The 25,289-nt window shown below is 39.8% G+C and overlaps 3 protein-coding genes across 3 annotated transcripts; 2 read left to right on the plus strand and 1 right to left on the minus strand.

Moving 5' to 3' along the window:
- Positions 1-426: 426 nt before the first annotated feature.
- LOC311034040 (protein eva-1 homolog C) lies at positions 427-4,718 on the minus strand (the record flags this gene model as incomplete). Its single annotated transcript, XM_084041780.1, has 8 exons — positions 4,614-4,718; positions 3,121-3,326; positions 2,552-2,675; positions 2,208-2,360; positions 1,818-1,961; positions 1,194-1,271; positions 1,031-1,111; positions 427-812 (listed from the first exon to the last, which is right to left on the minus strand). Exons 1-8 carry the CDS (start codon positions 4,708-4,710, stop codon positions 427-429), a joined length of 1,269 nt encoding a protein of 422 aa, XP_083897906.1. The 5' UTR covers positions 4,711-4,718.
- Positions 4,719-8,982: 4,264 nt separating this feature from the next.
- Positions 8,983-13,568, plus strand: clic2 (chloride intracellular channel 2). The gene is made up of 6 exons (XM_084086051.1): positions 8,983-9,288; positions 10,660-10,769; positions 11,387-11,512; positions 12,012-12,112; positions 12,298-12,479; positions 12,899-13,568. The coding sequence occupies exons 1-6, from the start codon at positions 9,235-9,237 to the stop codon at positions 13,055-13,057; spliced, it is 732 nt and encodes a 243-aa protein (XP_083942177.1). The 5' UTR covers positions 8,983-9,234; the 3' UTR covers positions 13,058-13,568.
- Positions 13,569-21,886: 8,318 nt separating this feature from the next.
- c1galt1c1 (C1GALT1-specific chaperone 1) lies at positions 21,887-24,867 on the plus strand. The gene is made up of 2 exons (XM_084041982.1): positions 21,887-22,024; positions 22,470-24,867. Exon 2 carries the CDS (start codon positions 22,492-22,494, stop codon positions 23,449-23,451), a length of 960 nt encoding a protein of 319 aa, XP_083898108.1. The 5' UTR covers positions 21,887-22,024; positions 22,470-22,491; the 3' UTR covers positions 23,452-24,867.
- The last annotated feature ends 422 nt before the right edge of the window (positions 24,868-25,289 follow it).

The following is a 25,289-nucleotide window of genomic DNA, read 5'->3' on the forward strand; positions in this document are numbered from 1 at the left end:
AAGTATGCTAGTCTTCTCACCAGAAAATAGTTACAATCAACTGAGACCAAAAACCACTGGACCTACTGTTACTGTATGAGTAATGTTATACTGCCATCTATTGGCAGGAGTTAAGGCTTCCATGTGACTTGTTACACGTTTAACTGTTAGGGGAACCTCGTAGTTATGTATTATGCAAACAGAGACACAATTTAATGTAATGTCAACATTATTTGTATGGCCTTTTTGTTGGATAGTGTAGTCTAAATACTGAAAAGACTTAGCAGAGAGGGGGATGACACATGCCTGCACACAACAGGTCCTGAGTGGGATCTAAACACAGGAGCACAACCATACTAAACCAGACAGTGTTCAAGCAATTACAGTTCAACAGTAACCTAAATGTTGTGGATTTTCCATTACTAAGGTATAGGTATATTTAACCCCTCAGGTACTGAAGGCCTTAATCTTGTGTATGGCGTAAGGGCTGGAGTCTCGATGCGGCCAGATATCTCCATTGGGCAGGTTCCTTGGCTCTTGCCACTCGCACTCCACCATCTCCACGGTGGTCACGGATGGACTGAGGCTGTCCGCCATGCGGTAGGACTGTGTCAGGCGGCGGAAGGAGGAGGTGTCTGAGACGTCATCGTCATAGAGATCCTCCATGAGCTCCCGGCGTCTTCTGCGAGACGCGCTGAACTCGTCCTTCAGGTCAGAGGCCAAGCCCTTCACATCTCTCACTATTGTGGAGCGCAGGCCAAACAGACAGAGCAAGAATACTAGACCACCACAGATACCAGATACAAAGTACAGAGCCACTCTCTCTGGGAGACCTGTAAAGGAGATATGTTTATGAAGGTCACAGGTCAAACTAATAAGAAAAAAATAAGTAAATGCACAGTTATGCAGGTAATCATTCCGGCCTTTATGTTATTTTGATTATAGGCTTGAGAGACCTATCTCTCATAAGACATGTAAGACCCATGTCTTCTGTAGAATAGGAGGAGCCACATTAGTTTTACATAGCAGGAGTCAGTGTGTGTACACATACCCAGAATTTTTTCTAAGACCTCCAGAGAGTTGGTTAAGAGGATGTTTTGAGGCCTGGAGTTGGGGCCAGTGTACCATCCGCCTGCAGGTGAGAGGGGGCCGGGCTCAGAAGCCGGTGAATGTCTACACGCTACTAAATAGTGGCTATTCTGTCTTATTCTTACCATGTGTGTAGTCAGAGATCATGAAGGGATCCGTGGAACCACCACGACCCACAACATCCTCGAGAAGGTATCGAGGCACTGAAGAAAACAATGTAAGATTTGCACATAAGACCTGATGCAAATAATCATGCTGCCTCACAAACAGTGAAAGCTGCTCTGCCAAATTTCTACTTGAGTGAATGATACTGCAGTATTGATTTAAAAAATACTTAAGAATTCTAAAGTACAAATTACAAAGTACATTTTCCTTTTAATATCAATGCATTGTTGTATAAAAATGTAAAATATTCCCAATAATTCACAGATTTTCCAGAAAATGTAAAAATATATATTGATAATAGTGAAAAAAGACGCTGCGAAGCGTTGTGAGCTTGTAGTCTCTTTTCACCATATTTGAAATAGGGCTTAAGTGGTTAATTCATAATGTACTTTTTTTCCCGTCCTAGAAATGCAGTGGAGTCAAAAGTACAATATTTGTGCTTGAAATGTAGTGGAATGAAAGTCATAACATACTGTAAGTATCCAAAAATACAAATAGTCATGTAAAGTATAAAGTAAATGTACTTTGTTTCTGTCCACCACTGCTCACAAACAGTAACATCCTCCCTGTGCCGTGTCACTTACCACAAGTGAAGGACACTCGCAGGTGTTTCCTGGTGCCAGGGAAGCAGGGGTCCCCGAAGGTCTGAGTGTCTGCCAACACTGAACAGTTAGCTCTGCCATGACATCTCCGTGACACTTTCCGCAGGGCTGATGGGGACAGACACTCTGGGGAAAATGTGTGATTTGAAGTTATTAATCTCATAGAAAGCACTGATACCCAACATTTGAACTGTAATCAGATTTAGACTTGTTAAATATATTTGATCTCTAGTGAATGGATCTCTAGTGAATGGATTACCCTCATGTAATAATAACAGACTAACAAAGCACAGCCATTCTCTGTCAGATTGATTTAAATTGGTACTTTGACCACTAGATGGCACTTAAGCTCCATGTATGAGAGTTTCAGACCCATGTCAACATGTGGGGCAGTTTCCTGAGGGCAGTTGGGACTTCCATGCAGTAGGTGTCCAAAGGTGGCAGAGTAGATAGCCAAGACAGTGTCATTCTTGCATGCCAGCCTCAAGCGCTCATTTTCACACACCAACCTTGTACGATGGTGCTCTGGAAAACAAAATAAAACAATAATAATAATAAAGAAATGTCAGTATGTATTTGTGACAAGTACATAATCAAAATAATCTAAAATATCTTTTGAGCATATAAAATAATTGATGTAGGCCTAAATCATTATAAACAGCTAGACCCCAAGAGCATTTGCTTCCTGGTTATATGATTTTAACCATAATGAATACCTGGACGGCATTTGTAGGAAACCAGGAGATATTTGCTGGTGAGCGGGCAGGGGTCTTGGCCAAACACTGGACTAATGACAGGGATATAACAGGAGCGCCGGTCCTGACATTCTGACACTACTTTCTGCAAGGACAAGAAAACACAACCACTGTCAGTGACACAGTTTCCATTTATCACATCCACTCAGTGTTACTTGTTTTAAACTTGGTATGAGGCTAAGTGAAGTAACAACGCCAAGATGGGAGGGTTTGTTTTTCCCTGATCAAGGAAAGACTGAGGTAATACCAAAACATGTTCTTTGGCTGAACTCCTCTATATAGAGCGGTGTATCCAAATGGACCCCTACAGGTCTGTAACTCTGAGAGCATACAAATGTGTATCAAGTTAAGTGAACACTGAGGATTTTACAGTGTAGATTTTGGTCTACACCCCTGATATACTAATTGATGAATTAATTAAACAAGTAATAATAGAATAATCGCTGAGAAAATAATCAATAGTTGCAGTAATAGTGAGGTATAGAGCTTTGCTTTCATAAAATGACGACATCAGATCATCAGATGGTTACCTCCATAGCAATGGAAGACGTACACTCAGTGTCGTCCTCCACAGGTGTGGTTGTGTTAGCAGTGGGGCATAAATGTTGACTTGGCACACGTCGTCCATAGAATGCTGATAGGACGGCTATAGATGTCCTTGAGGGACACTTGATGCGGAGTGTGGCCCCATCACAGGCATGGGTGGTGTGGTTCTTCAGAATTGTGTGGAGGTATACTGGAAGATAATACAAGTTGGTGCAAATGTAATAGTAGGAACCTATCGTACGTGTGATATGTTTTTGGTGGTGTAATAGTAGGTTTTCAGAAGTTTGTGGACCTCAGAAGTTTGTGGACTTCAGTGTGTTTTACATTATGAATTAAAGAGAGGGAAATGACTAACAGATTCAGCATTGTAATTGTATAATGATACAAAGCCAGCGTGCATGTAATCACTTTCTTATCTAATCTGAAGGGGAGTGGTTTAATGTGCCATTTATCTCAAGATTAGAATATACTTTATTCATCATATCAGCCATATTTGAATCATATCTATAGAAGCAGAAGTGCACCATGACATAAGCCATATAACTAAAAGTGTGATCTTATGTTTGAATGTATTACAATTAAACCTGACATGACACGTTAATAAAACAGGGAATGATTGACTGACTCAGTTCTCAATAAGGCACACTTTTACGGATGTATTAGATGCTTATTTGTCCCCTCCCTGCTCTGGTTGACAAGTGGGTGGTGTCCCAAACACAGGGCGCAGTTCTCCAAGACAACATTTGACCTCATGGATACAAACGCATTGGGCCAAGTAAATATAGACAGTGAATGGTCATCTAAGGCTCCCCTCCCATTGCACTTCCTGCCGTTGTCCCCTACATGTGTATGTGTGTACACGTCTTCCTGGCTGTGTGCCTCAGTGGCAGGCTTCAGAGTGCAACAGAGTACCAGGCACTCGCTCACAATGAACTATTATTAGAACTCTCTAAGACATAAGCAGATACAGATCTTTATCAGGGTCATATAGACATCTGGGCTGGATTGTTGACAATAGGTATCATTGATAAAGGCAAGCGTCGTCATACTTGCAGAGACTGGTTCTCTGTCCTGTGGGAACAAATCAGCATTATCATAAAAAAGTCAGCAAACTGTATTTCTAGTATTCCTCCTACCTATGCATTAATCTCAAGTGTATTTTGTTTATTGCTTTGAAAGTACCCCCCGGAAGACTTGGCTTTGCTTCAATATGCTGAGATAGCCCATTCTGATCCTGTTCTGGATCATTTACAAGAACACAGAGGACAGGTTCAACACTCTCCTAACCCCTGGTTCTGGTGGCTCAGCATGCCATCGCAGCTGTTTGTAGCACCGGATATGCAGAAGATAAACGAGGGGATTCTTGATGTCTTTCAGGAGCTTCCTTTGCACCATTTGCACTGCCAAATTGAACAGATCAACCTCCTGACTTTGCCCCATACTTCTAAGAAATTCTGAAACGTCAAAATGCACTCACCAGAGAAGTCAGGAGCAGACAGTGTAGTGTGTGTGTTTAGAGCCAAGAGAAGAGCCAGAAAACAGCAGCACCTGTTGAAACTCCATGGAACCATCATCGCACATATCTCGCATAACGCCAGAGAGTTTAATCGCAATGACTTGCGTTACTGACCCACTGCGTGCGAGTGTCTTGTGGGGTCAATGATGCCATTGTGTTCGCCAAAGAACAGCCCCCCCAGTGACCATAAAAGCAGCTGACTGCCTAGAGTAGAGCTCACACAGACATTTGTGTACCTTTATGTTGTATTAGCGCGTAAGAATTCCAAAAAGACATATTCAATTGTCGTTGATCAACTCCTGTGCACAGCTGTGAGGAGTTCACTAAATATGTTTTCATTGTTCTTGTGGGATGAAATCTTGGCCCTCTCTGTATGTATTGGCAAAATCAAGACACTATCATTATTCTAATGGGCCTAATGGTCAAAACCAAGGGCCCTGTTCATGGAGATAAGGCACCTTTTTTCAGGGAGTGACTTCCAGTTGCTGCGTGTCCCGCAGAGATATGACCATTTATCTCCATGAGATAGGGCTTTCCTTTTCCTCTGTGGAAGGGAAAGAGGGAAGAGAAAGGTCAGTGGCAAGTCACACTTTTCCATTGCTGTTTGTCTTTTCCGGGAACACTGAGAGAATTTCACTTTCAGGACATCCTTACGATGTAGCCAATATTACCAAGAAATGCTATGACTTGATCATTAATTTCCCCTTTACAAACGCTGTCTTTCTCAATCCTGGTTGTCATAACAACCAAACACTGGAGGCTAACATGCACTACTGGTGAGTGCAGACGTCTGTGTAGGGTGTGGTGGATGTTATCAATGATGATATGAAAAGGCCATAAAAGATATATTCATCTCGAATGGCACAGCATGAACTTAGAAATAGAAGAATAGAAATAGAAATTGCATCAAAGAAATCAAACAACAACTCCAAGATGTCTCCTATGTAGGTTGATATGGTAAACATAAGTCCTGATCAGAATGTTCTGTATACATTGATCCGATAAAAGAAAAGGCAAGACACGTTTTAATCTTGTGCGTAACAGCATGACACTCCCACAACTTGTCCATTAAAATTCCATTCACCTCCTAAAGGCATTGTACATATAATGACTAATACTTCCTCAGAGCTCCCTGGTATGACTGGCCTGGAGCTGGAGGGGAGTAGTAGTAGTAGAGTGAAGGGGGCAGAGGGAGGAGGTATTTGATAATTGGACAAGTTCAGCTCATAACCTCCCAGTCTTTGCAGACATGTATGATAGAAGAGGAGGATGCTTTAGCAGGACTGTCTGAGCTGGGTTTCCTACTGGGCTGGACTTGTGTTAGTCATTTAATTTCCAGGATTTGTTTCATGTTTTAGAAAAAACAATTTCATTTTCTGTGATGGAAATTCCCATCATCCACTTGGGCTGATAATTCAAAGCAGACTCTTCTGTCCTTCAACAAGTCTTCACTGTAGTCCTTAGGGTATAAGTGTCTTATCTTGTCTTATCTTGGCCTGTTTGGAAGGTGAGTGTTTCTTGAACCGTGTCCACACTGTGGCATAACAATGCCCCCCCCTACCATTTACTGGAAATTCACAGTCTATCAAAGAAAACCACAGCAGAAGGGGAAACGAAAGCCCCACTTATTATTGCAATAGCCTACACAGCTGGCTCACTTGAGCAAAAGTCCCTAATCCCCACTTGTAAAACCCTGTGTGTTAATTTAACTCTTTGAACAAATAGAATTAAAATTGTAAAAGTCCATTTGGTTCTATTTGTATAGTATCCGAGTTACAAATGGGTTAGAGTCCATTTAAAATGAAAGTTTTTTACTCTACTAAGCTGAACACAATCAGGTAGAACCATACCCTACTTATCATTAATTTAAAAATTAATGGGACCATCATTTACTAAACGCATATCATGATGATTTGAAAAAGACTTTAAACTAGCCATTCGTTCGTCCAGACCTCATTGACTTATAGAGAGATTATAATGTATTGCAAACGGTAGAAGGTGAAATAACGACATCTGCTGGGCCATTAATAGGAACAGCAGGCTGAATGAGAACCCAGCAAGAATTACAGCAAAGGGGGTTTGCCCCTTGCGTCATACATGGGATTTGAGCCCTGGTTTCCTGGGTGGGAGACCAAACTTCTACCGACGGAACACCTGCAAGGCCAGGAGAGATATTGTGCCTATGAGCTTCAGGCAGTACTACTTGTCAACCAGTAAGGGTCCTACCTGACACCAGGGTCTAAATTTCTGAATTAAATAGTAGAGAGACCACCTCCAACCACTGCAGATGTGTTAGTTTCACCTTCCGTCGTACAGAAACTCAATTTCAATTTCTCCCCGCAGCTTCCCCATGTAACGATGGCTGCACCCCATGACCCCTGGGTATAGGGAACCCGGCCTGGCGGAGAACTTGAGCAACAACCTTTTATTTTCTTAAATGTGGTCCTGACTCCTGAGTAAGGGAAGAACAACTTTTGTTCTATTTCCTCTTTATACCCAAAGGACCAGCCAGGGGGGTTCCCACCCAATGATGCAATGATCAGTCACACCCACTGACCCACAAATAATCACATGATTTCAAAGAATATGGCATAACAACCTGGTCAGACTTATAGCTGACCAGATTTTGATTTATTCATTTGTTGTAAATTTGACTGTTAGACAATTCCTTTTTAGTCTATGTGTAAGAGGACAATTTACAATTTAGGTATTTAGCAGATGTTCTTAATCCGATTTACAGTAAGCAATGTAAACACGAGGTAATACATCAAATGCATATAAATAGTAATCTAGGACAGTGGTTCTCAAACTTTTTAATGTCAAGGACCCCCAAATTGACACTTATTAGCCCGCGGACCCCCATCTGAAAAAATATGCCAGATATGACCCACATATGAGAAGTTTTTATGTCTCTAGCAGTGATTTTTAACCATTTTAATTCAGAGGACCCCCAGTTTGACATGCATTAGGCTACGGACCCCCCATTTAATGGCATTTCTATCTCTGGGACCCCAATTTATCTTGTAAAATCAATGTTAATTTAACTCTGAGTGTACAAATGGAACCACATGGACACGTTAGGGTCCATTTGGTTCCATTTGTACACTCTCAGAGTTACAGACCCATAAGGGTCCATTTGATTAACTATCCATCATTTAGCTGGGGACCCCCTGGAACTCCCTCAAGGACCCCACTTTGAGAACCAATGATCTAGGATCATAGGTAAACCAAGAACCTATAATCAGTCTAAACAGTATAATTTGAAAAATCAATAATCTGTACATTGAAACTATATACACACTATAGCATAACAGGTCTATAAATGAGCCTGGCATCTGTCTATATAACATGCTATCTAAATTACATTTTAGCCTTAGAATAAGCCGCAAGGTCGTCAAGGCTAGGGAAAGTGGTACGGCAAGTGCTATGGGCATAGGTGGAGTCTGAAGAGGTGAGTCTTCAGATTACAGCGGAAGATTGGGAGTGCACCACAATGTAAATAAGTCCTGGACTTTATTGTTACGTTTCAAATAAACTTAACTAAACTAAAGCTAATGCATTGCATACATCACCATATAAACATATTACATACAATACAATTTCTTTAAGTATTTTGTTTTGTTTTTTGAAAAAGAAAAAAGTAATTTAGAGCATTATAAGGTTATATCAGTCACCAGAAGCAGCAACACGTGTTTTCAATGAGTCTAACATCCTGACATGGGCTTAAGAGGGGGGTGTGTCTGATCAAATGAATGACAAATATCTAAATATCAAATTAAGCCATTTAAAATTATCCCAGAAGCGTTTTAAAGAGAAACACTCCTTTTAAAAGAGCTGAGTATAGTCTACTAGTAGTCAGTGGTGGGAAACCACCACTGACTACCATAACCAAAGCATTATAAACGTTCAAAGTGAGTCTATGCTAGGAAAAAAAACATCTAATTGTATTGCAGTTTGGCAGTGACCTTCACATGTTAACACTTTGCTGCTTACATATTTTCTTTGGCCCTAAATTAGATTATTATCTCTACGTTGGTTCACAGTGTTCCTTCAACCATGTAGATGTTTTATGTTAAGTAGATTGCTGATGAGAATAATCTGTACCATCAACATGTAAAACTCCATATTCAATATTTGAATGGGAGTGACTAAATAAACGGATGATGTGTATTTTGAGTCACATGGTGATGCCGGCAATATTGTTTAATCAATCAATGTGTTGCAGCAGGACCTATTTTAAGCTCTCTTCATAAATTTTGGCACTGGGTATATATAAAAGTGTGTACCCCGCCCATTCCCTAGGAGGCCCTCCCTCTCCTCTTGTGAAGTGTGCTCAGAGCGATAGGCTCAGAGAAGCCAGACAAAACACAGCAGCAGTAAGGTCTCAACATCTCCTGAGAGCCCTGCATCAATAAAGTCACTCTTCAGTCCAGAGCAGTCAGTCACATACGGCTGTTCAATAAGAATCTATTACTTTCTATTCCAGTCCTGTGTGGACGTTTTGGACAGCACACAACCACTGAATCCACTTCAAGAGAACAGCTGAGGTGACAGGATATTTGGACTTGTTTTTTGGGACACCATGGCACTCCGACAGAACTCTGACAAAGACCCGAGCATTGAGCTGTTCATAAAGGTGAGTACATTTATCACTCATATTTGATGAATCCGCTTTTTTACAAGATCTGGATAAACAGTGAGGAAGGGTGGGGGAAATTACTGTAACAGAAAAACTTTGTGGGGAAAAAGTATTTCAATTGAATTAATTTGTATTGACAGATGTTGCCTATTCGTGTATTGCTCACTCACTCGCTATGCCAGTGTTTGTCAAGTAGCCCTTGACAAACACTGGCATCAGATTTGTGACTCACTTATCAGGACTTAGTATTGTAATAGGGCAGAGCTCTGCATTTCTCTGTAATGGGCACCATCAGTCAGGGAATAACATTGCTTTTCGTGGGCGCCATCTACTGATACCGAGTGCAATACATGTGGAGTATGCACAGTAAAATCCGGAGTGTGTGTGTATCCCTAGTGAGGGTCAGAGTGGCTTTTTATCTGTGAACTCTGACACAACAGACACTGGAGGCCACCTTATCTTCACATGTACAGAAGGAGAACGGAACACACATGCAGCCCCTGGCCTCCAGTCTGGAACAGGCACACCCACACACACTTACATGCACAAAAATAGTCATTCATCACAAGAACACATAAAAAAATGCACAGCATGGAGTGTTTTATTGTTCACATGCAAAACTTTTTTTTTTATTGGATACATATTATGAAATAGAATAAAGTTTAGACATAATCTCACAGTGCAGTGTGCCTTGAACAAAGAAAATATCAGCTGCTTATTACAACACATCACTTGAATACAGATTATTCTCTGCGTGCAATGAATGTGCAGGATTAAATCTGACATTCAATAGACCCCTTAACAGACGATGTCACACTGGCTCCAAACGTCATACTGGCTCCAAATGAAACCCATTCTGTCAGGTCTCGCTAGGACACTCCTCACTAGCCAACACACAAGAGGGGGTTGGGGTGCGCTGGAAAACAACAGGTTGAGAATTGATTGCATGAAACAATCACCTGTGCATCCAGTCTAAATGCAGTAAACAAATAATTGGTCTATAGCCATTAGACTATAAACTAATATACAACACAATGATGGCCTATATCAGGTCATGTCAATGTTAAGGTGGTACAGGGGTTGTTATTATGTGTCATGTGATGTGTTTTGGCAGAGGGATGAGGGAATGTTACTGTTAGCTAGCTTCCTCTCAAACACAATGCCTTCTTTTCATTTCCTTGGAAAAGTCCTTAAAATATCCTCCCAGACAGATCCTTCAATAACTTTTGGAAATGAGCAGAACACATTTGGGGGACATACTGTATGAAGCAAAGACCATTTCATATGACGATGAGCTAAATGTGTTCTAAAGGCCCTAGTCATCTGAAGCCTGGCACCCTTGTGTTGCTTTTTGTTTCTGTTTTGTAGGCCGGACATGATGGTGAGAATGTGGGGAACTGCCCCTTCTGCCAAAGGCTCTTCATGGTGCTCTGGCTCAAAGGAGTCAAGTTCACGGTGACCACAGTTGACATGAGGAAGTAAGTGCACTTCTTCTCTAAGTAAAACTTCCTGAGCATCTGGTTGAAGGCAGTTTCACAAAGTGCCCTATTATGAAATTACTTGGATGAATAGGAATGTTTTTCAGGAGAACCAACACAGTTCTAGTTGTTAATGGTAGTATTACTCACTGGGTGTAACGGGGAGAGAGGAGGGAGGCGCTTATAAACCCAAAGCATTTGGAAACTTTACAAAGAGCTCAGTGTTGCTATTGAACAAACACCTTTCTTTTATTATGTGAATGTCTCATGGCCATTACCTGCAAGCAAATAAGATCAGAACACTTTGAAAGGATGCTGATAATTCAGTGATTACAAACAGAGCCCTTTAAACCAGCAGCCACTCCCACCTTAGTGTGTTTTATTAACAGAATCAATAGACAATGTGAAAATCATTAATCCAAAATGCCACATTTCATTTTGACAACTTAGATAGCCATTGTATTAACTAAATCCATAAGGACATTGTTGACGTTGACATGCTGGATAACAATTGTGTTCAGTGTGACTGTGGAACAGAATGGTTATGTATTCATACATGCCAATGCTTTATCCCTCCCTTTCACCACCATCTATTCACTGGACTCTGTGTTCTCCAGGAAACCCGCAGAACTTAAGGATCTGGCACCTGGAGCCAAACCTCCTTTCCTCCTCTACAACGGCACCCTCAAAACAGACTTCATTAAGATTGAGGAGTTTCTAGAGCAAACAATTGCACCTCCCAGGTATTGATGACTTTATCCGTTGTCCTGAAACTCATGTGAATTGTTTCCGTGTTTTTATTCAAGTTCAAGTTCAAGTTCCTTTTTAATTGTCATTCACAAACCAGAGATGCATAGCCAGAACAAAATTACGTCTCATATGGTTCTGTATTTAAAAACCCCACCCTTTAAGAAATAAAAAATAGGATAAAAACTCTGAATGTTCATAAATAATAATAATAATATAATGCTATTGCTAACACTAATGATTATGACCAGACAATATTTGTAAAAGATTACACATGAAACCTTAGACCTATAAGATCTCACTTACTGTGATATTGTACATACTAAATCAAAGAGCATAATGCATATGTATTTCCAATTTGTATCTAAACACAAATCTCATTTTACCTTTTGCTATAGTTCTTTGTTCAACAGTCTATTGGCCGCCAGGTAAAAGCTGTTTTTGAACCTGGACCAGCTTTCTCCTGTTTACTCCCATCTCCCGTCTCATCCACAGGTATCCTCATCTAAGCCCGCTTAACAAAGAATCCTTTGATGTGGGTGCTGACATTTTTGCCAAGTTCTCTGCTTTCATCAAGAACAGTCCAAATAACAGTGGTAAGTTCAGCTTGGCACATTACTCCAACATAATTGCACTCTAAATGCAAAACCTTTGATCAACTCAATAGGATGCAAGATAATGTAAAGATTCCCATAATATACCATCCCTGCTATGAATGCCAACATTGAATTAAAAAATAAAGCCCATCAACTTATATGCCAATGTGTTACTGACCTACCAGTCTATGAGAAAAACCTGCTTCGGGAGTTTAAACGGCTGGATATCTACCTGAACACCCCCCTGCCCGAGGAGATCGACCACAACTCCAGAGAAAACATCACCGTCTCCAAGAGGAAGTTTCTTGATGGCAACCGCCTAACCTTAGCTGACTGCAACCTCCTACCCAAACTACATGTCATCAAGGTGAGACGGCACATCAGTATGCTCCTGAATTGGAGAGATGTGTTTTACTCAGGTATAGTTGTGAGTAAACTGCTGCAGTGAATTATTGGGGACATATGCCAGATGTAGTACAACCAATAGTTAAACAAGGACATGAGGCTGTTCTGTAATAGCTGGAAAATGGTAAACAAAGACATATTTTCAACTATCCTCAATGGATTGGACATGCATAAATAAGGCAGTGTCATATGGAGAGGAGTACGCTCCTCACAGATCAAACCATTGAGACATGTCATTGTCTTAATCAGTTAATTACTGTCAGGGTTAGTGTGTCACAGTGTCAGATGAATTTGTACCCCAATACCCCAATATCTCTATTTCTTGTGATGTAATGCACTATGAAATAATATCATAATTTCATTTCCCGCCCTACTTTCTAGATTGCTGCCAAGAAGTATTGTGACTTTGACATTCCAGTCCAGTTCACAGGTGTGTGGCGGTACCTACAGAATGCTTACGAGAGAGAGGAGTTCAACCAGACATGTCCAGCCAACATAGAGATTGAGAAGGCTTACCTCAGTGTGGCCAACAAGAGATAATAAACCAATGTAATTTCATGTGTCCACCAAGTATCCGGCACATTTGAATATGGAAAAGTGCTGAAATCTACAAGACCAAGGAGAACATGTAAAAGATCTGTTGTCTTTACACCCAAACTTCCACCTTTAATAGTGGGAAGGGTGAAATAGAGCATGGATGAATGCAAGTATAGACTATTTATTAAAACGGCTTCCTTTGGAAAAAAGAAAATGTTTTATGCCAAAGGGAAAATGCCAAGTGTGCAATTATAATCTTTTTGTCTATAGTGTAAATATATATATTTTTACATGTTGTTTTTGATCAAAACACCCTTATTAAGATAGAGTATATGATTATACTAGTGTGATTCAAACCACCAGCTGCAGCAACCTTCAGAACAGTTCATGGTCTTTCTTTTTTTAAGTGAAACTGACAATAAATCTCTGTATCGTACCCTGTATGACTGTACAGTACTACACAACTGTATAGTTTTTCACAATATTGCGTAATAAAATGTCTCTTAAATAATCATGATCTCTCTCTCTCTTTCTCTCTTTTTGTTTCTCTTTTTCTCTCTCTCTCTCTCTCTCTCTCTCTCTCTCTCTCTCTCTCTCTTCTCCATAATTGCCCTATGTATTGTCATAACTCAGTGTAAATCAATAACTCAGTATCATCAGATCATAATGTGTGATATTGATATCCATTTTTATTTCCAGGCACAGAAAAAAATACATTTTCCGACTTGAAAAATATATTTTCTATTCATCCTCTTTAATTCTGGGTTATATGTATAAAACAAGGTTTAATCTACACAGTATAAGATGGATATTCCAATTTGAGACACAAAGATGATCATGGAGAGTGAAGGTGTTTGCAACCAGTTAACCCAACCAGAAATTGCTCTAATCGTCCTTCATAGTTCTTAGTTTGTCACACAGTATTTCCAGAAACAGGCTGTCAAGGAGATAAAAGAAAAGTCAATATTAGTGAGAAAGACAAATAATGAAAATATATTGTGCCAAGAATGCTGAATGCTTTACATCAATATATCCTATGTGCATTCTTTAAACTGATGTTAGATTAGATTAAACTGCATTGTCCTAAGGGAAGATTTGTTTTCACAGCCTGTATACAGTACAGCATAAAAACACAGCAGCATATAGACAAGACAATACATAGAATCTCCATAAATGTATACATACACTACATCCTTGTATGTACCCATTCAACTGTAAGCAACCTGTAGCCTATTACAGGCTGTAAGTGATATTCTTTTGGTTAAAACAGAAGGTTTATTGTTAAAAGGTTAAAACTCTTTATTATGATAGTAATCATTGCTATAGAGTGTTTGTTCGGTAACAGGGGTCTCTCAGTCTCTCCAGCACTTCAATAAACAGAAAATACATTTTCAGATTGGCTACCAATTTCATCCAAACAGGAGAGAGTACCCATTTATCAGCTTCAATTTTACAGTGTCCAATTCCACTTTTTTGGCCTCATTTTCAATTTCACTTGGTATCCCGACCTGAAAATGTATACCTCTTTACTAAATAGCTGGAGAGATGGGGTGACCCCTGTTACATAACATATACTCTATAGCAATAAGTACAGAATCATTGCTATCAGAATATAGAGCTATTTTAACAGTTATTCTAACTAATGATAATAATAATAGTAACAATAAATGCTGGGATATCATCTTAAAGGCCTACATTGTTGACTTGATGTTGACATAGGATGCTGCTTTTGTTTGAACCGAACCCACTTTTATGTACACATTGAAGGTGTGGCACATGGGTGGCTGGCTGCAGCCAAAATTGCTTACCTCTCTTATTGGTTTTGGGCAAGCTCTGCTCTGATCTAAGGAAACCCTGCGAGCGGAGCCTGTCAGCTGCTGCCAACTTTAAAACCACTTCTTTCAGGTCATCCACCTGAAACACACACACAAGGTAATCATTTGTCATCTAATTGATGCTTTTCAGATACTATTAAATATGTTTACAGTGAATCATTTGCAGACTTACCATGTTGGGTAATCTATCCTGTGGCACTGCATCTTTAGTCCCTTAAAAAGAAAATTAGGTGAAGATGAATATCACAAGTGACCATTCAAATGGCAATAATCTTTCTGTGTACCATACCCTGTCCTTCTCTTTACCTTTGTTCCAAGTATCACTGTCTCCATCATGCTGTATCAACAGGGGATATAGATTATTCCACCCTCTCCGGTCCCCCTGTGCCGTGTTCTCTGACTTCTCTCCATCCTCCACCTCTGCCACTAATTTCTGTATTAAGTCTGCTGGGAGAAAACATCAGCCTATTACCTTTAACTGCTGTAAGTAATACTATTGCTGTCAGCTATCAACACATCAGTGCACCAAGGGTCTCCAGAGGCCCTTATCTTACAGGAAAAACTGCCACAAATAATAATTAAAGAATTATTGTACTCAATAAACTAGAACTGGTGAACCACAGTTTATCCCAACATTGTTATACCTCCCGACAAAGGAAATTTAGTTTTCTAAGGGAACAGGCCATAACTAAGATTTGACCTAAACCAGTATACTGACAATAAAATCGTCCAATGAGAAATCAATATAATAAAAAAAGGAAGATGATGAAAAAAAAAAGGATTTCCTCCTACCTGTCTGGGGTTCCAAGTTGGAGTCTGGGTATAGCGGTATAGCACGTGGCCTTGCAGAGCAAATCATTGCTAAAAGGTAGAACAGTGCTATAGAGAGCATGGTGACAATATTTTAGGAGGACCAGATCTGGACTGCCTCAGCCACAGCAAGGAACCTCTCTTTTATATGTTCCTTACCCATCCATCACAGTGTGATCAATACATTATCATCACTGCCAGTCTTGTCCATAATGGTTTTGACGTGATGGCCCAGTCGTCATGGACGCAATTCTGGAGACCCCTGTCAATTCAGACAGAGCATATCTCTGCTTGTACAGAGAGCCCTAACAAATGTTTACTCTCCAAGAGCAATCAGTGGGCTGTCGAACAAGGTAAGATGCTTTATATGTCTAACACAATTTTTTTTGTGTGATTGGCTGTTCATCCACACCCGGTAGAGGAACATGCATCATTGATGATATCCTGTTCTGGGTATAAAGAGTTTGAGGAAATATGGTGTTGCTACACTGCAGGCTTCTACGTCATTTGGTGTTTAACAGAAAGCATAAAACAAACAATTAGTAAAGGGACTGTCTCATGAGGAGAATATATTGGCATTTCTCTGTCATTCAAAATCATGTGGTTAGTCATAAGTGAAGTGTTACATCAGGTCAATTAGTGACATTGAACAGCAAGTGTATTGCTCTTTTGCGGCTCAATTTCTTAAAAACATCGTGTGGAATATGATCTCTAGATTGTGCACTGATTGCAACTACTTCTTTCCCATTTCTTCAATTAAAAGGACAGAGTGGGGTTTTAATTACAATATATAACTTGGTCAATGTACCTCATGGGAACATAACTCCAATGTGAAATACAAAACTTTAACACAATAGACAAGCCAAAATAAGTTGTGTTTTTCTGGTCCTCTGGAAGGGCTTTTCGCTTCAGGACTCTTTGTCAAACTGAAGGTAGCTAATAGCCTGGAGATGAGTGTAAGAGCTCTGACACCATGTCAGGTGATTTATAGAGCTATCACCCTGAAATCTCTGTAGAAAACAACATCTGATGCAGCTGGCCGTCATCACCTGACCAAAGTAAAAAAAAAAGCAAGACAATGAGAAAATGTTATCTGGGGTTAAAGAAAAAACATGTTAAACAAATGTTCAAAATAAAAAGTCTACTACTTTATAACAAAACAAAAAAGCAAGACTAATTAGAATGATAATAATAACAATAATAATAATAAACTTTATTTGTATAGCACCTTTCATGACATGACATGCAGCTCAAAGTGCTTTACAGAGCAAGAATACAATTACAGTTACAAATAATTTAACAATAAAGCAAATAAGAAAAGCAGAAGCATAAAACACTAAACACTAGAATAGCCTTGGCCACAGTGATGTGATGAAAGTTTAACTATTTCAAACAGATCTACCAATGAGATTTATTGAGACTCATACTAGAACAATTTATATAGTAAACCTAAATAAGCTCTTAAATAAGATGTAAAACATCTGCAATGGGTACTTGTGTTACCTGAAGAAAAAAAACATGAAAACCTTAAATATATCTATAAAATGTAGGCTAGTAGTCAAGCCTACTATCAATTATTTGGTGCTGCTTGGGCGTGCTGTCAAATATGTTGGGAAATGCTGCCCTCCTCTGGTTTTCTTTTTACTAATTTTGCAAGCATCAATTTTAAATAAAAAATAATTTCATAAATAAAGAAACTGTTAATCTACAAAAACGTCTCAAACAGACAAAGGTGCACAAATTCAGACGCACACGTTTTCTTTATTTTTTACCATCTGATGTCCTAAGAAACAAAAATAAAATAACTTAATCCAAATTCCACAATCCCATCCCAACATCTCTCATATTCTTGTGTTTGAAATTATGGTTTAAAAACTCTTTGGCATAATGCATTAATACATTGATTAATCAACGCATGAAATGGAACATCATATATGTCCAGTATTCCTCTCTATTCAACACAGCAGTAGTGAACCAGTAAACCTGCTTCTTCGGGCACTTACAGTAAAACAAAATCACAATATATACATAGGCTAATTATAAGATACCACAGCCCTGTTTTACAGAGATAAACAGAGAAACAACCTTTCTATTTCATAATTTATACACAAAAATATTGGTCGTATTTTATATTTGAAAGATGTATTTTTATTGTATGTAACAAGTAGGCAACAGGATGTTTTGGTGGAAGGAGTAGTGTGGGTCACAGACACAGTCAGGCCGGAATTGCTGTTCCCCACTGGACAATGGCCAGGGGCTTTTATTCAGAAAACAGAAATAAAACAATAAACTTGAAACCCAAATAATACCGGCTCCCTCTGGAGCTACTGTCTTAGTAAAGCTTAACCTAACTAGGCCGGGCCGCTACTCGTCTTACCGGTCCGTACAAAGTCTTTAGTTCAGGGCTGTCTCCCCAGACGCTCTTCTCTCTCCAGTTGCCACACACACACACACACACACACACACACACACACACACACACACACACACACACACACACACACACACACACACACTACACACACACACACACACACACACACGCGCACGCGCACACACACGCACGCACGCACACACACACACACACACACACACACACACACACACACACACACACACACACACACACACACACACACACACACACACACACACACACACACACACACACACACGCTGAGGGCAGCTCTCAGCTTTTAAGAAGATGGCCTAATGGAAGGCAGCTGAGGTGTGGAGCTGTCCATGGAGCGCACGAGCTGGAATGTAGCAGCCTTCAATCACCAGCCCCCTCAGGCCCATAGGCTACCCCTCAACACCTCACATTTACTATAAAACACATGTACACCACATTAGACTGCACAATAGTATAAAAGAATGACACAAAGAAATCCCTATAGCTTTCCATTAAGGTTTATGTGCTACCTGGGGGAGGGGTAAAAAAAAAGAAGAGAGAAGGTATGTAGTAAAACAAAGACATACAATAGCCTACATACAAACATTTATAATCAGGTTCAACTGGTCAGCAGCCCTGACTGACTTAATAGCCTACATACAAACATGTATAATCAGGTTCAACTGGTCAGCAGCCCTGACTGACTTAATAGCCTACATACAAACATTTATAATCAGGTTCAACTGGTCAGCAGCCCTGACTGACTTGATGCCTGCAGACAAACCATTACACATACAGTAGTAACTGCTGCAGAGTATAAACTTTGTCCCAAACAACTTTTAAGCCTACATGGCAGAAAGTTTGTGGAACTACCTCTGGTGGGTTAGTTCGGAACATCATTAACCCTGAAAAATTCAGGGCAATATTTTTCACAATCCTGTGAAACATACACATTTTGATAAAATAAACTCTCTCCTCCACTCTGAGCCACCTGATGAGAGTGAGCAGGGGGAGATGAGTCATGGGATGGAGTTTTAAGGATTAACCTAACTAATTTATATTGGGAGGTCCGCAATTTATTTTTTAGGCTCTTCGGGATGCTATTGCACTAGGATGTGCATGTGTCATCAAAATGACATAATGTTGCCCACTGCTAAGATTTCCAAATCACTTCTGTCAATGAATGTTGACAGAACATAAAGGTCTACTTGACCATCAAAGCAAAACATCCAATGGCACTTCTCTTGTAGCATGTTTCTCTTAAAAGCATTTGAGGGCAGACAAGCTTGATGGGAAGCATTTAACATCACAACCTGATTCCAACCATAATATGAGAAGGGACACAGATGAAAATAGCACATCTACAGGCTAAAAACAAAAAAAGATAGAAAACAGTATACTTTTTCACTTCACTTTGCAATTTTTTATTTTGGTCATCAGTTCACTATGTAAACAATATTTACTCCATGAGCATAAAAACAACAACAACAACAATAATGAATATTACATGGTTATGATCAAAAAAGGTATAGGTGAAGCTACCTTTCTGCCTACCCTTTCCACATAAAGTACATACATGACAAACAAAGGAAACAAAAGTCTCAAAAAACAGGAGAATAAAAAACCAAACAGAAACGTATAGACCTGAAAAGGAGAAATATATCATTTGCTGACTCCTACGCTACACTATTTAGACAGTTCTGTAAAATACTGTTTTGTATTATAATGCTGTGTTCATTAATACATTGTATATTGTTGTCCCTCAAAAAAAAAGTGATCAGCTTAAGATGGTTACTGGTTTTAGACAGGGTTTTAGCAGCACTCAAAAATGTTACTTCAGCAGTTCTTCAGTGGTTCTTAGGGATGGTTGAGGTGATAGCGTCTCAGTGGTTCTTGTTGTGGTGCCATAGCACATCAGCAGTGCTTTGGTGGTTCTTTGGGATGGTTGTGGTGCTATAGACCCCTTAACAGACGACGTCACACTGATAAGAACCAGTATGCGCTTAACCAGTATATGCGTGCAATGAAACCCATTCTGTCAGGTCTCTCTAGGACGCGCCTCACTAGCCAACACCCAAGAGGGGGTTGAGGTGTGCTGAAACCAGCTCACCCCAAAACAACAGGTTGAGAAATGATTGCGTCAAACATTCACCTGTGCGTCCAGTCTCAATGTTGGTAAACAAATAATTGGTCTATATAGCAATGGTTTCCAAACTTTTTCTAAGTCAAGGATCCCCAAATTGATATATATTTGGCTGCGGACCCCCATCTGAAAATGTCTTGTGCCAGGGAAGATTTATGTAAAAAAAAAAACTGAAAAACATTTTTCAAACTTTGTAGATATTTTTCAGAAATGTCAAAAATAGCAGATATACAATAGTTGCTTTTATCTGCTATTTTTTTTTTAAACGATTGTGATGCTGTATTAACACATTTTGCTGGGGACCCGCTGGTACCCCCCCCAAAGACCCCTGGGGGTCCCCGGACCCCATTTTGATAACCAATGCTAGATAGCACCTCAGTAATATATCAAGACTTTAGCCCTACCCATGCAATTACATAAGACAAACCCCAGAGAGTCCTTTGCTTCGTGGTTCTTTGGGATGGTTGTGGTGGTTGATGGTGGTGCTATTTAGCACCCTTTGAAGATAAAGCTATATAGCACCAAAAACGGTTCTTCTTTGATTACGGGCCAAATAACCACATTTGGTATATACAGCACCATTTATTTTAGAGTGTGGTCTGTTAGGCTGGTTTAGCTGCATGGTCATCAACTTGAAATACACACACAAGGTAAACATTTTTCATCTAATATGATGCAAGCTGACTTGGGTGGGTTTGCTGGTTTGTCTGCATAGTTGGTGGGTTGGAGATATTGATCTGGCACATCCTGGTTCAACAGCATCCCTACAGATCAGAAAAGTTTCAGCAAAATAATCACAACTTTTCATCAATTCAAAACAATTCCAGACCTGGAAGAGGCTGCTGATGACAGCGTGTCGCGGGTTCGAATCCCGATCCCGACAAGCTTTTCTGCGTGTCACTCCCCATCTCTCTCTCCCCATTTCCAGTCAGTCTACTGTATACTATTAAATAAAGTCAGGAATGGCAAAAAAAAAAAAAAAAAAAAAACAGTCTTCAAGTCTTGAAAATAGCAGGTCTAGCTTATAACATGGAGCGAAGCCACATGTTGTGAGCAATTGTAGATCTGCTATTTTCAACAACAACAAAAAATCTTCCCGGGCAAACATATCATTTCTCTTATGGGTCATGAGCTAAAACTTTTGGGAACCACCGTGCTAGATGACTGGAAAATAGCTTTCCAGTGAAAAAATAACGCTGATAGTCAATTCAATTCAAAGGAGCTTTATTGGCATGAGAAAACATACATGTACTACTGTTTACATTGCCAAGTGTCACAATATAATAAAAAACAGTAGAAAATGGGGAAAGTATATACAGTTGGAGCCTGGAGGGAGCACAGCATTGTGTAAACAGAGCTGTGTCACATTGCGTCGATGTTACATGTACAGGGTATAAAGCTTTTTGAGACAGCAGCAATCATTTGCATTCACTTTGGGACAAATAGCAGCATTCTTTTCTCAAAACTATTTAAATAGTATACAAAAAAAAGCCTCAGATTTAAAATGCGTTTAAAGGTAGCAGCTCTGTTTATTTATATGTACAATCACGCGAGGTTAATGTGCAGTAGGTCCAGAGGTCCACTCGGGACACTCAATGGAATAGTCACGTCACGTGACGTGGAAGCAGGAAGTATGTAGTGTTTACCTAGCGTCCAATGAGCTAGTGGCTCTAGTTGACACTGTGGAATCTAACCCGACTGGAAAAGTTACATTAACCTGGACATTTCATAGAAAGACACATTGGCTCACTTGGCTGTGGAAATAGGACGGACACGTTGCTGAAATAAAGGTACAGTGTTAATTATTGTCTATAACTCTTTGCTTACATTGACTTTCCTCTTCGTGTACGTCGTTACCAGCTATAGATAAACATCCTGGTACGTTAATTATCCGGATGTGTGTGCAGTCTGTGGTCTAACATTACATTACAAATAACGAAATCATTTAATGGTGTGTATTTGCCATGTCTTTGTTATTAACGTACTTGTTAAACTTAGTACTGTGTTGTCTTTTCGTTAATGTGTTTAATATTAACAACATATGTTACTTTCCTGGTTGACATACGGGTCATTAATTTAATCTGTTACGTTTAATCAATGTTGCTCTATTACGTAGATTTTATTTTAGCAATCACTGAAGATGTGTCCAGATTAGGCATCAGTAGATGTATGTACACAGCATGATTATTCATTCTGAATAAAAAAAAACATTTAAAACGTGTATTCTATTTTTAGAGTTCAGTGACTGCTGCCAAACATGTTGGCAGACGGAAGCTCCTTCATGAAGGGTCTGCTGATGGGCGGCCTGTTCTGCTTGGTGCTGTCGCTGCTGGGCAGCTTCAGCAGCTTCAGTGCCCAGTCCAGTGGTCCAGAGGACCACCACCATCACCACGTCAAGGCCCCCAGCAAAGATGAACTGAAGCGCCTTACTGAGTCCCAGATGGAACAGCTGAAAGAGCAAGTACGAGTCTACTGCATCATCATGGTCCAGCCCAAGGTTCTGGTGTATTGGGCGACTGCCAAGGACACCTGGAGCAAACATTGTGATGAGGCAGCGTTCTACTCATCAGAGTCATCCAAGGCCCTCGACGCAATAGATCTCCAAGAAAGTGATGAGTGGGCCAGGTTACGTAAAGCCCTGAAGCATGCTTACGACAACGCTGGTGACCTGCGCTGGTTCTTTGTGGCACGGCCCACCACGTTTGCCATTATTGAGAATCTCAAGTACCTGGTGCTGGCAAAGGACCCCAGCGAACCATTCTACATTGGCAATGCTGTGAAGTCTGGAGAGCTTGAATATGTCCAGTATGAAAGTGGAATTGTTCTGAGCTATGAAGCTCTGAAAAGGCTAGTGCGGGTGTTCAAGGACGAGGACAAGTGTCCAGAGCGAGGACGCGCCCTCTGGAAGCTGAGTGAGGAGAAGCAGCTGGCCGTATGCCTTAAATATACCGGAGTTTTTGCGGAAAATGGAGAGGATGTTGAAGGAAAGGGCCTGTTCAATGGCAAGAGTGTAGGAAGCCTCATATCTGACAGCTTGAACAATAACCCCAAAAATGTGGTGGAGGGCTGCTGCTCTGATTTGGCAGTTACATTCAGTGGGATGTCACCCACACAGATGCAGGTTATGATGTTTGGCGTTTACAGACTTCGTCCTTATGGGCACAATTTCAAAGACTCTCTCGTGTTCTACCCCCCAGAAAATTCAGACAATGACTAAAGTAGCACATTCCTGTGGCTTAACATGGAGGGCACTGTAGAGACTGCTTCTGTGCCAGCAAGAAGTGACTAATGGAGGTTTTCATATTCTGTTTGTAAAAATAGATGGTGGGTGGGAATGCTATTTTTGTGTGTTTTGTACCTTTTGCACTTAGCACACTTAATGCCACATTTTCTTGTGGCAAGTACATTCAACTGAGTTTGCAGATAATGCAGTGGTTCTAATGAACTGCATTATTGAGTTGGGGAGATTTTTGAGGCAAATTTCTATAGATTAGGTCTGTACAGTGAAATCTAAAGTGATATACCTCAGTTTGGAGGTAGTGGTGTGCTGCTAGTATTGTTTTAGAAAAGAGAAGACAATTTTAATAATTATGACCTAGATTCCATGAAAACCTTTAAAAAATGATAAACAATTTCAGAAATGCATGGCAGTCACCATGAAAATACTAACACTTTTATTTTGGACTATTGACTATTCTGAGACATAAGGATTTCATCTGACAGAGGCGATATATTCAGAGGAGTGTCATATTTAGTTTCTGTGGTTGTGTTTCATCAAATGCAATCTGGAAGTTATTTTCTAATAAACTTGTTCAATGAGTTGCCAATATCAACTGCATGTTACACTTTGTGCTTGCCACTAAATATGTTAAAAGGTTGTGGAGATGAGAATTAGTTTACTGAGCAAAGGCATGATTTTTACATTATGGACTATGGATTATGGTGTTGGCAAGCTTTGGCAAATGTAAATGGTAGATAAATGACCTATTCATTTCTTAAAGGGAATGTTAATATAAAAGCATCAGGAATGTATACTATTAGATTGACTATGCCATATTACTACGATGATATGATAGATATTCTATCTAGATTACCAGTTTCATCTCAAACATTTATGTTTATGTATTGAATATTGTTTGAAATGGGATGAATGCCTCAGGCAAATTACCATTGCTTCTGACTGCTAAAAAACATTTGTGTATAAAAGCATGTTTATCAGGAACTAAGAAAAAAATGCTGATGTTCCCAATGGCTTCCAAGTCCAATGGGACCTGGAACTTCTGGGCTAACCATGGAGGAAACAATTGTCCAGTTTAAAAGGACTAACCCGGAGAAAGGCACTGGAGCACACAGATCTTCTTTCAAATGTTTAATAGGCAAATACGACCAACTCTACTGCATCTCCATTAATCGCTCTCTATAAACACATTTTCAGTGTTATGGTTTTTACCCAGCAGGTGTTAAATTGAACATTTATATCCTGACACATTACTGCTAAATTAGGACCTGTGCTGCCTCTGCCCCTCCCTCAACTGCTGAGAACTTTGCTACAAGAGATACTTTCGCTCTTGTGAACTATGTACTACTGTGAGAACACCAACAGCCTGAGATTAAAAAAATATTTTGCCTGGAATACATTTCTGACATTTAAATGGATTCCCATTGAGACAATACCTTGACCACATGAACCCTAGCGTCTCTAGGAGCATTTGACACTAAGTAGATCATGGCTATTTTCAACAAGAGATTTGGTGTAAAGGCAAATACTGGCAGACCTCGAGCCCTGTGGGACCCTGATCAACCTAATATATAGTTTTAAGTGGTTAAGCCCCATTTACAACATTTTCAAAAAATGTTTTTAGTAGCCCATAGATCTATTTTTGTGGGAAATCTTCGCTTCTGACATACCTAAAATAGGGATGCCAGGGTTAAAGTGGTTAATGCAGTGTATATAGACCAATACTGTCACTGGTTATATACTTATATGATCCAATGGTATGATTGAAGTGTATTACCCAAAAAGCATTTAATGATTTATATTCCATCAATTAAATC

This window comes from Gymnoscopelus microlampas, assembly GCF_963454915.1.
Source record: "Gymnoscopelus microlampas genome assembly, chromosome: 18".
Classification (NCBI taxonomy): domain Eukaryota; kingdom Metazoa; phylum Chordata; class Actinopteri; order Myctophiformes; family Myctophidae; genus Gymnoscopelus; species Gymnoscopelus microlampas.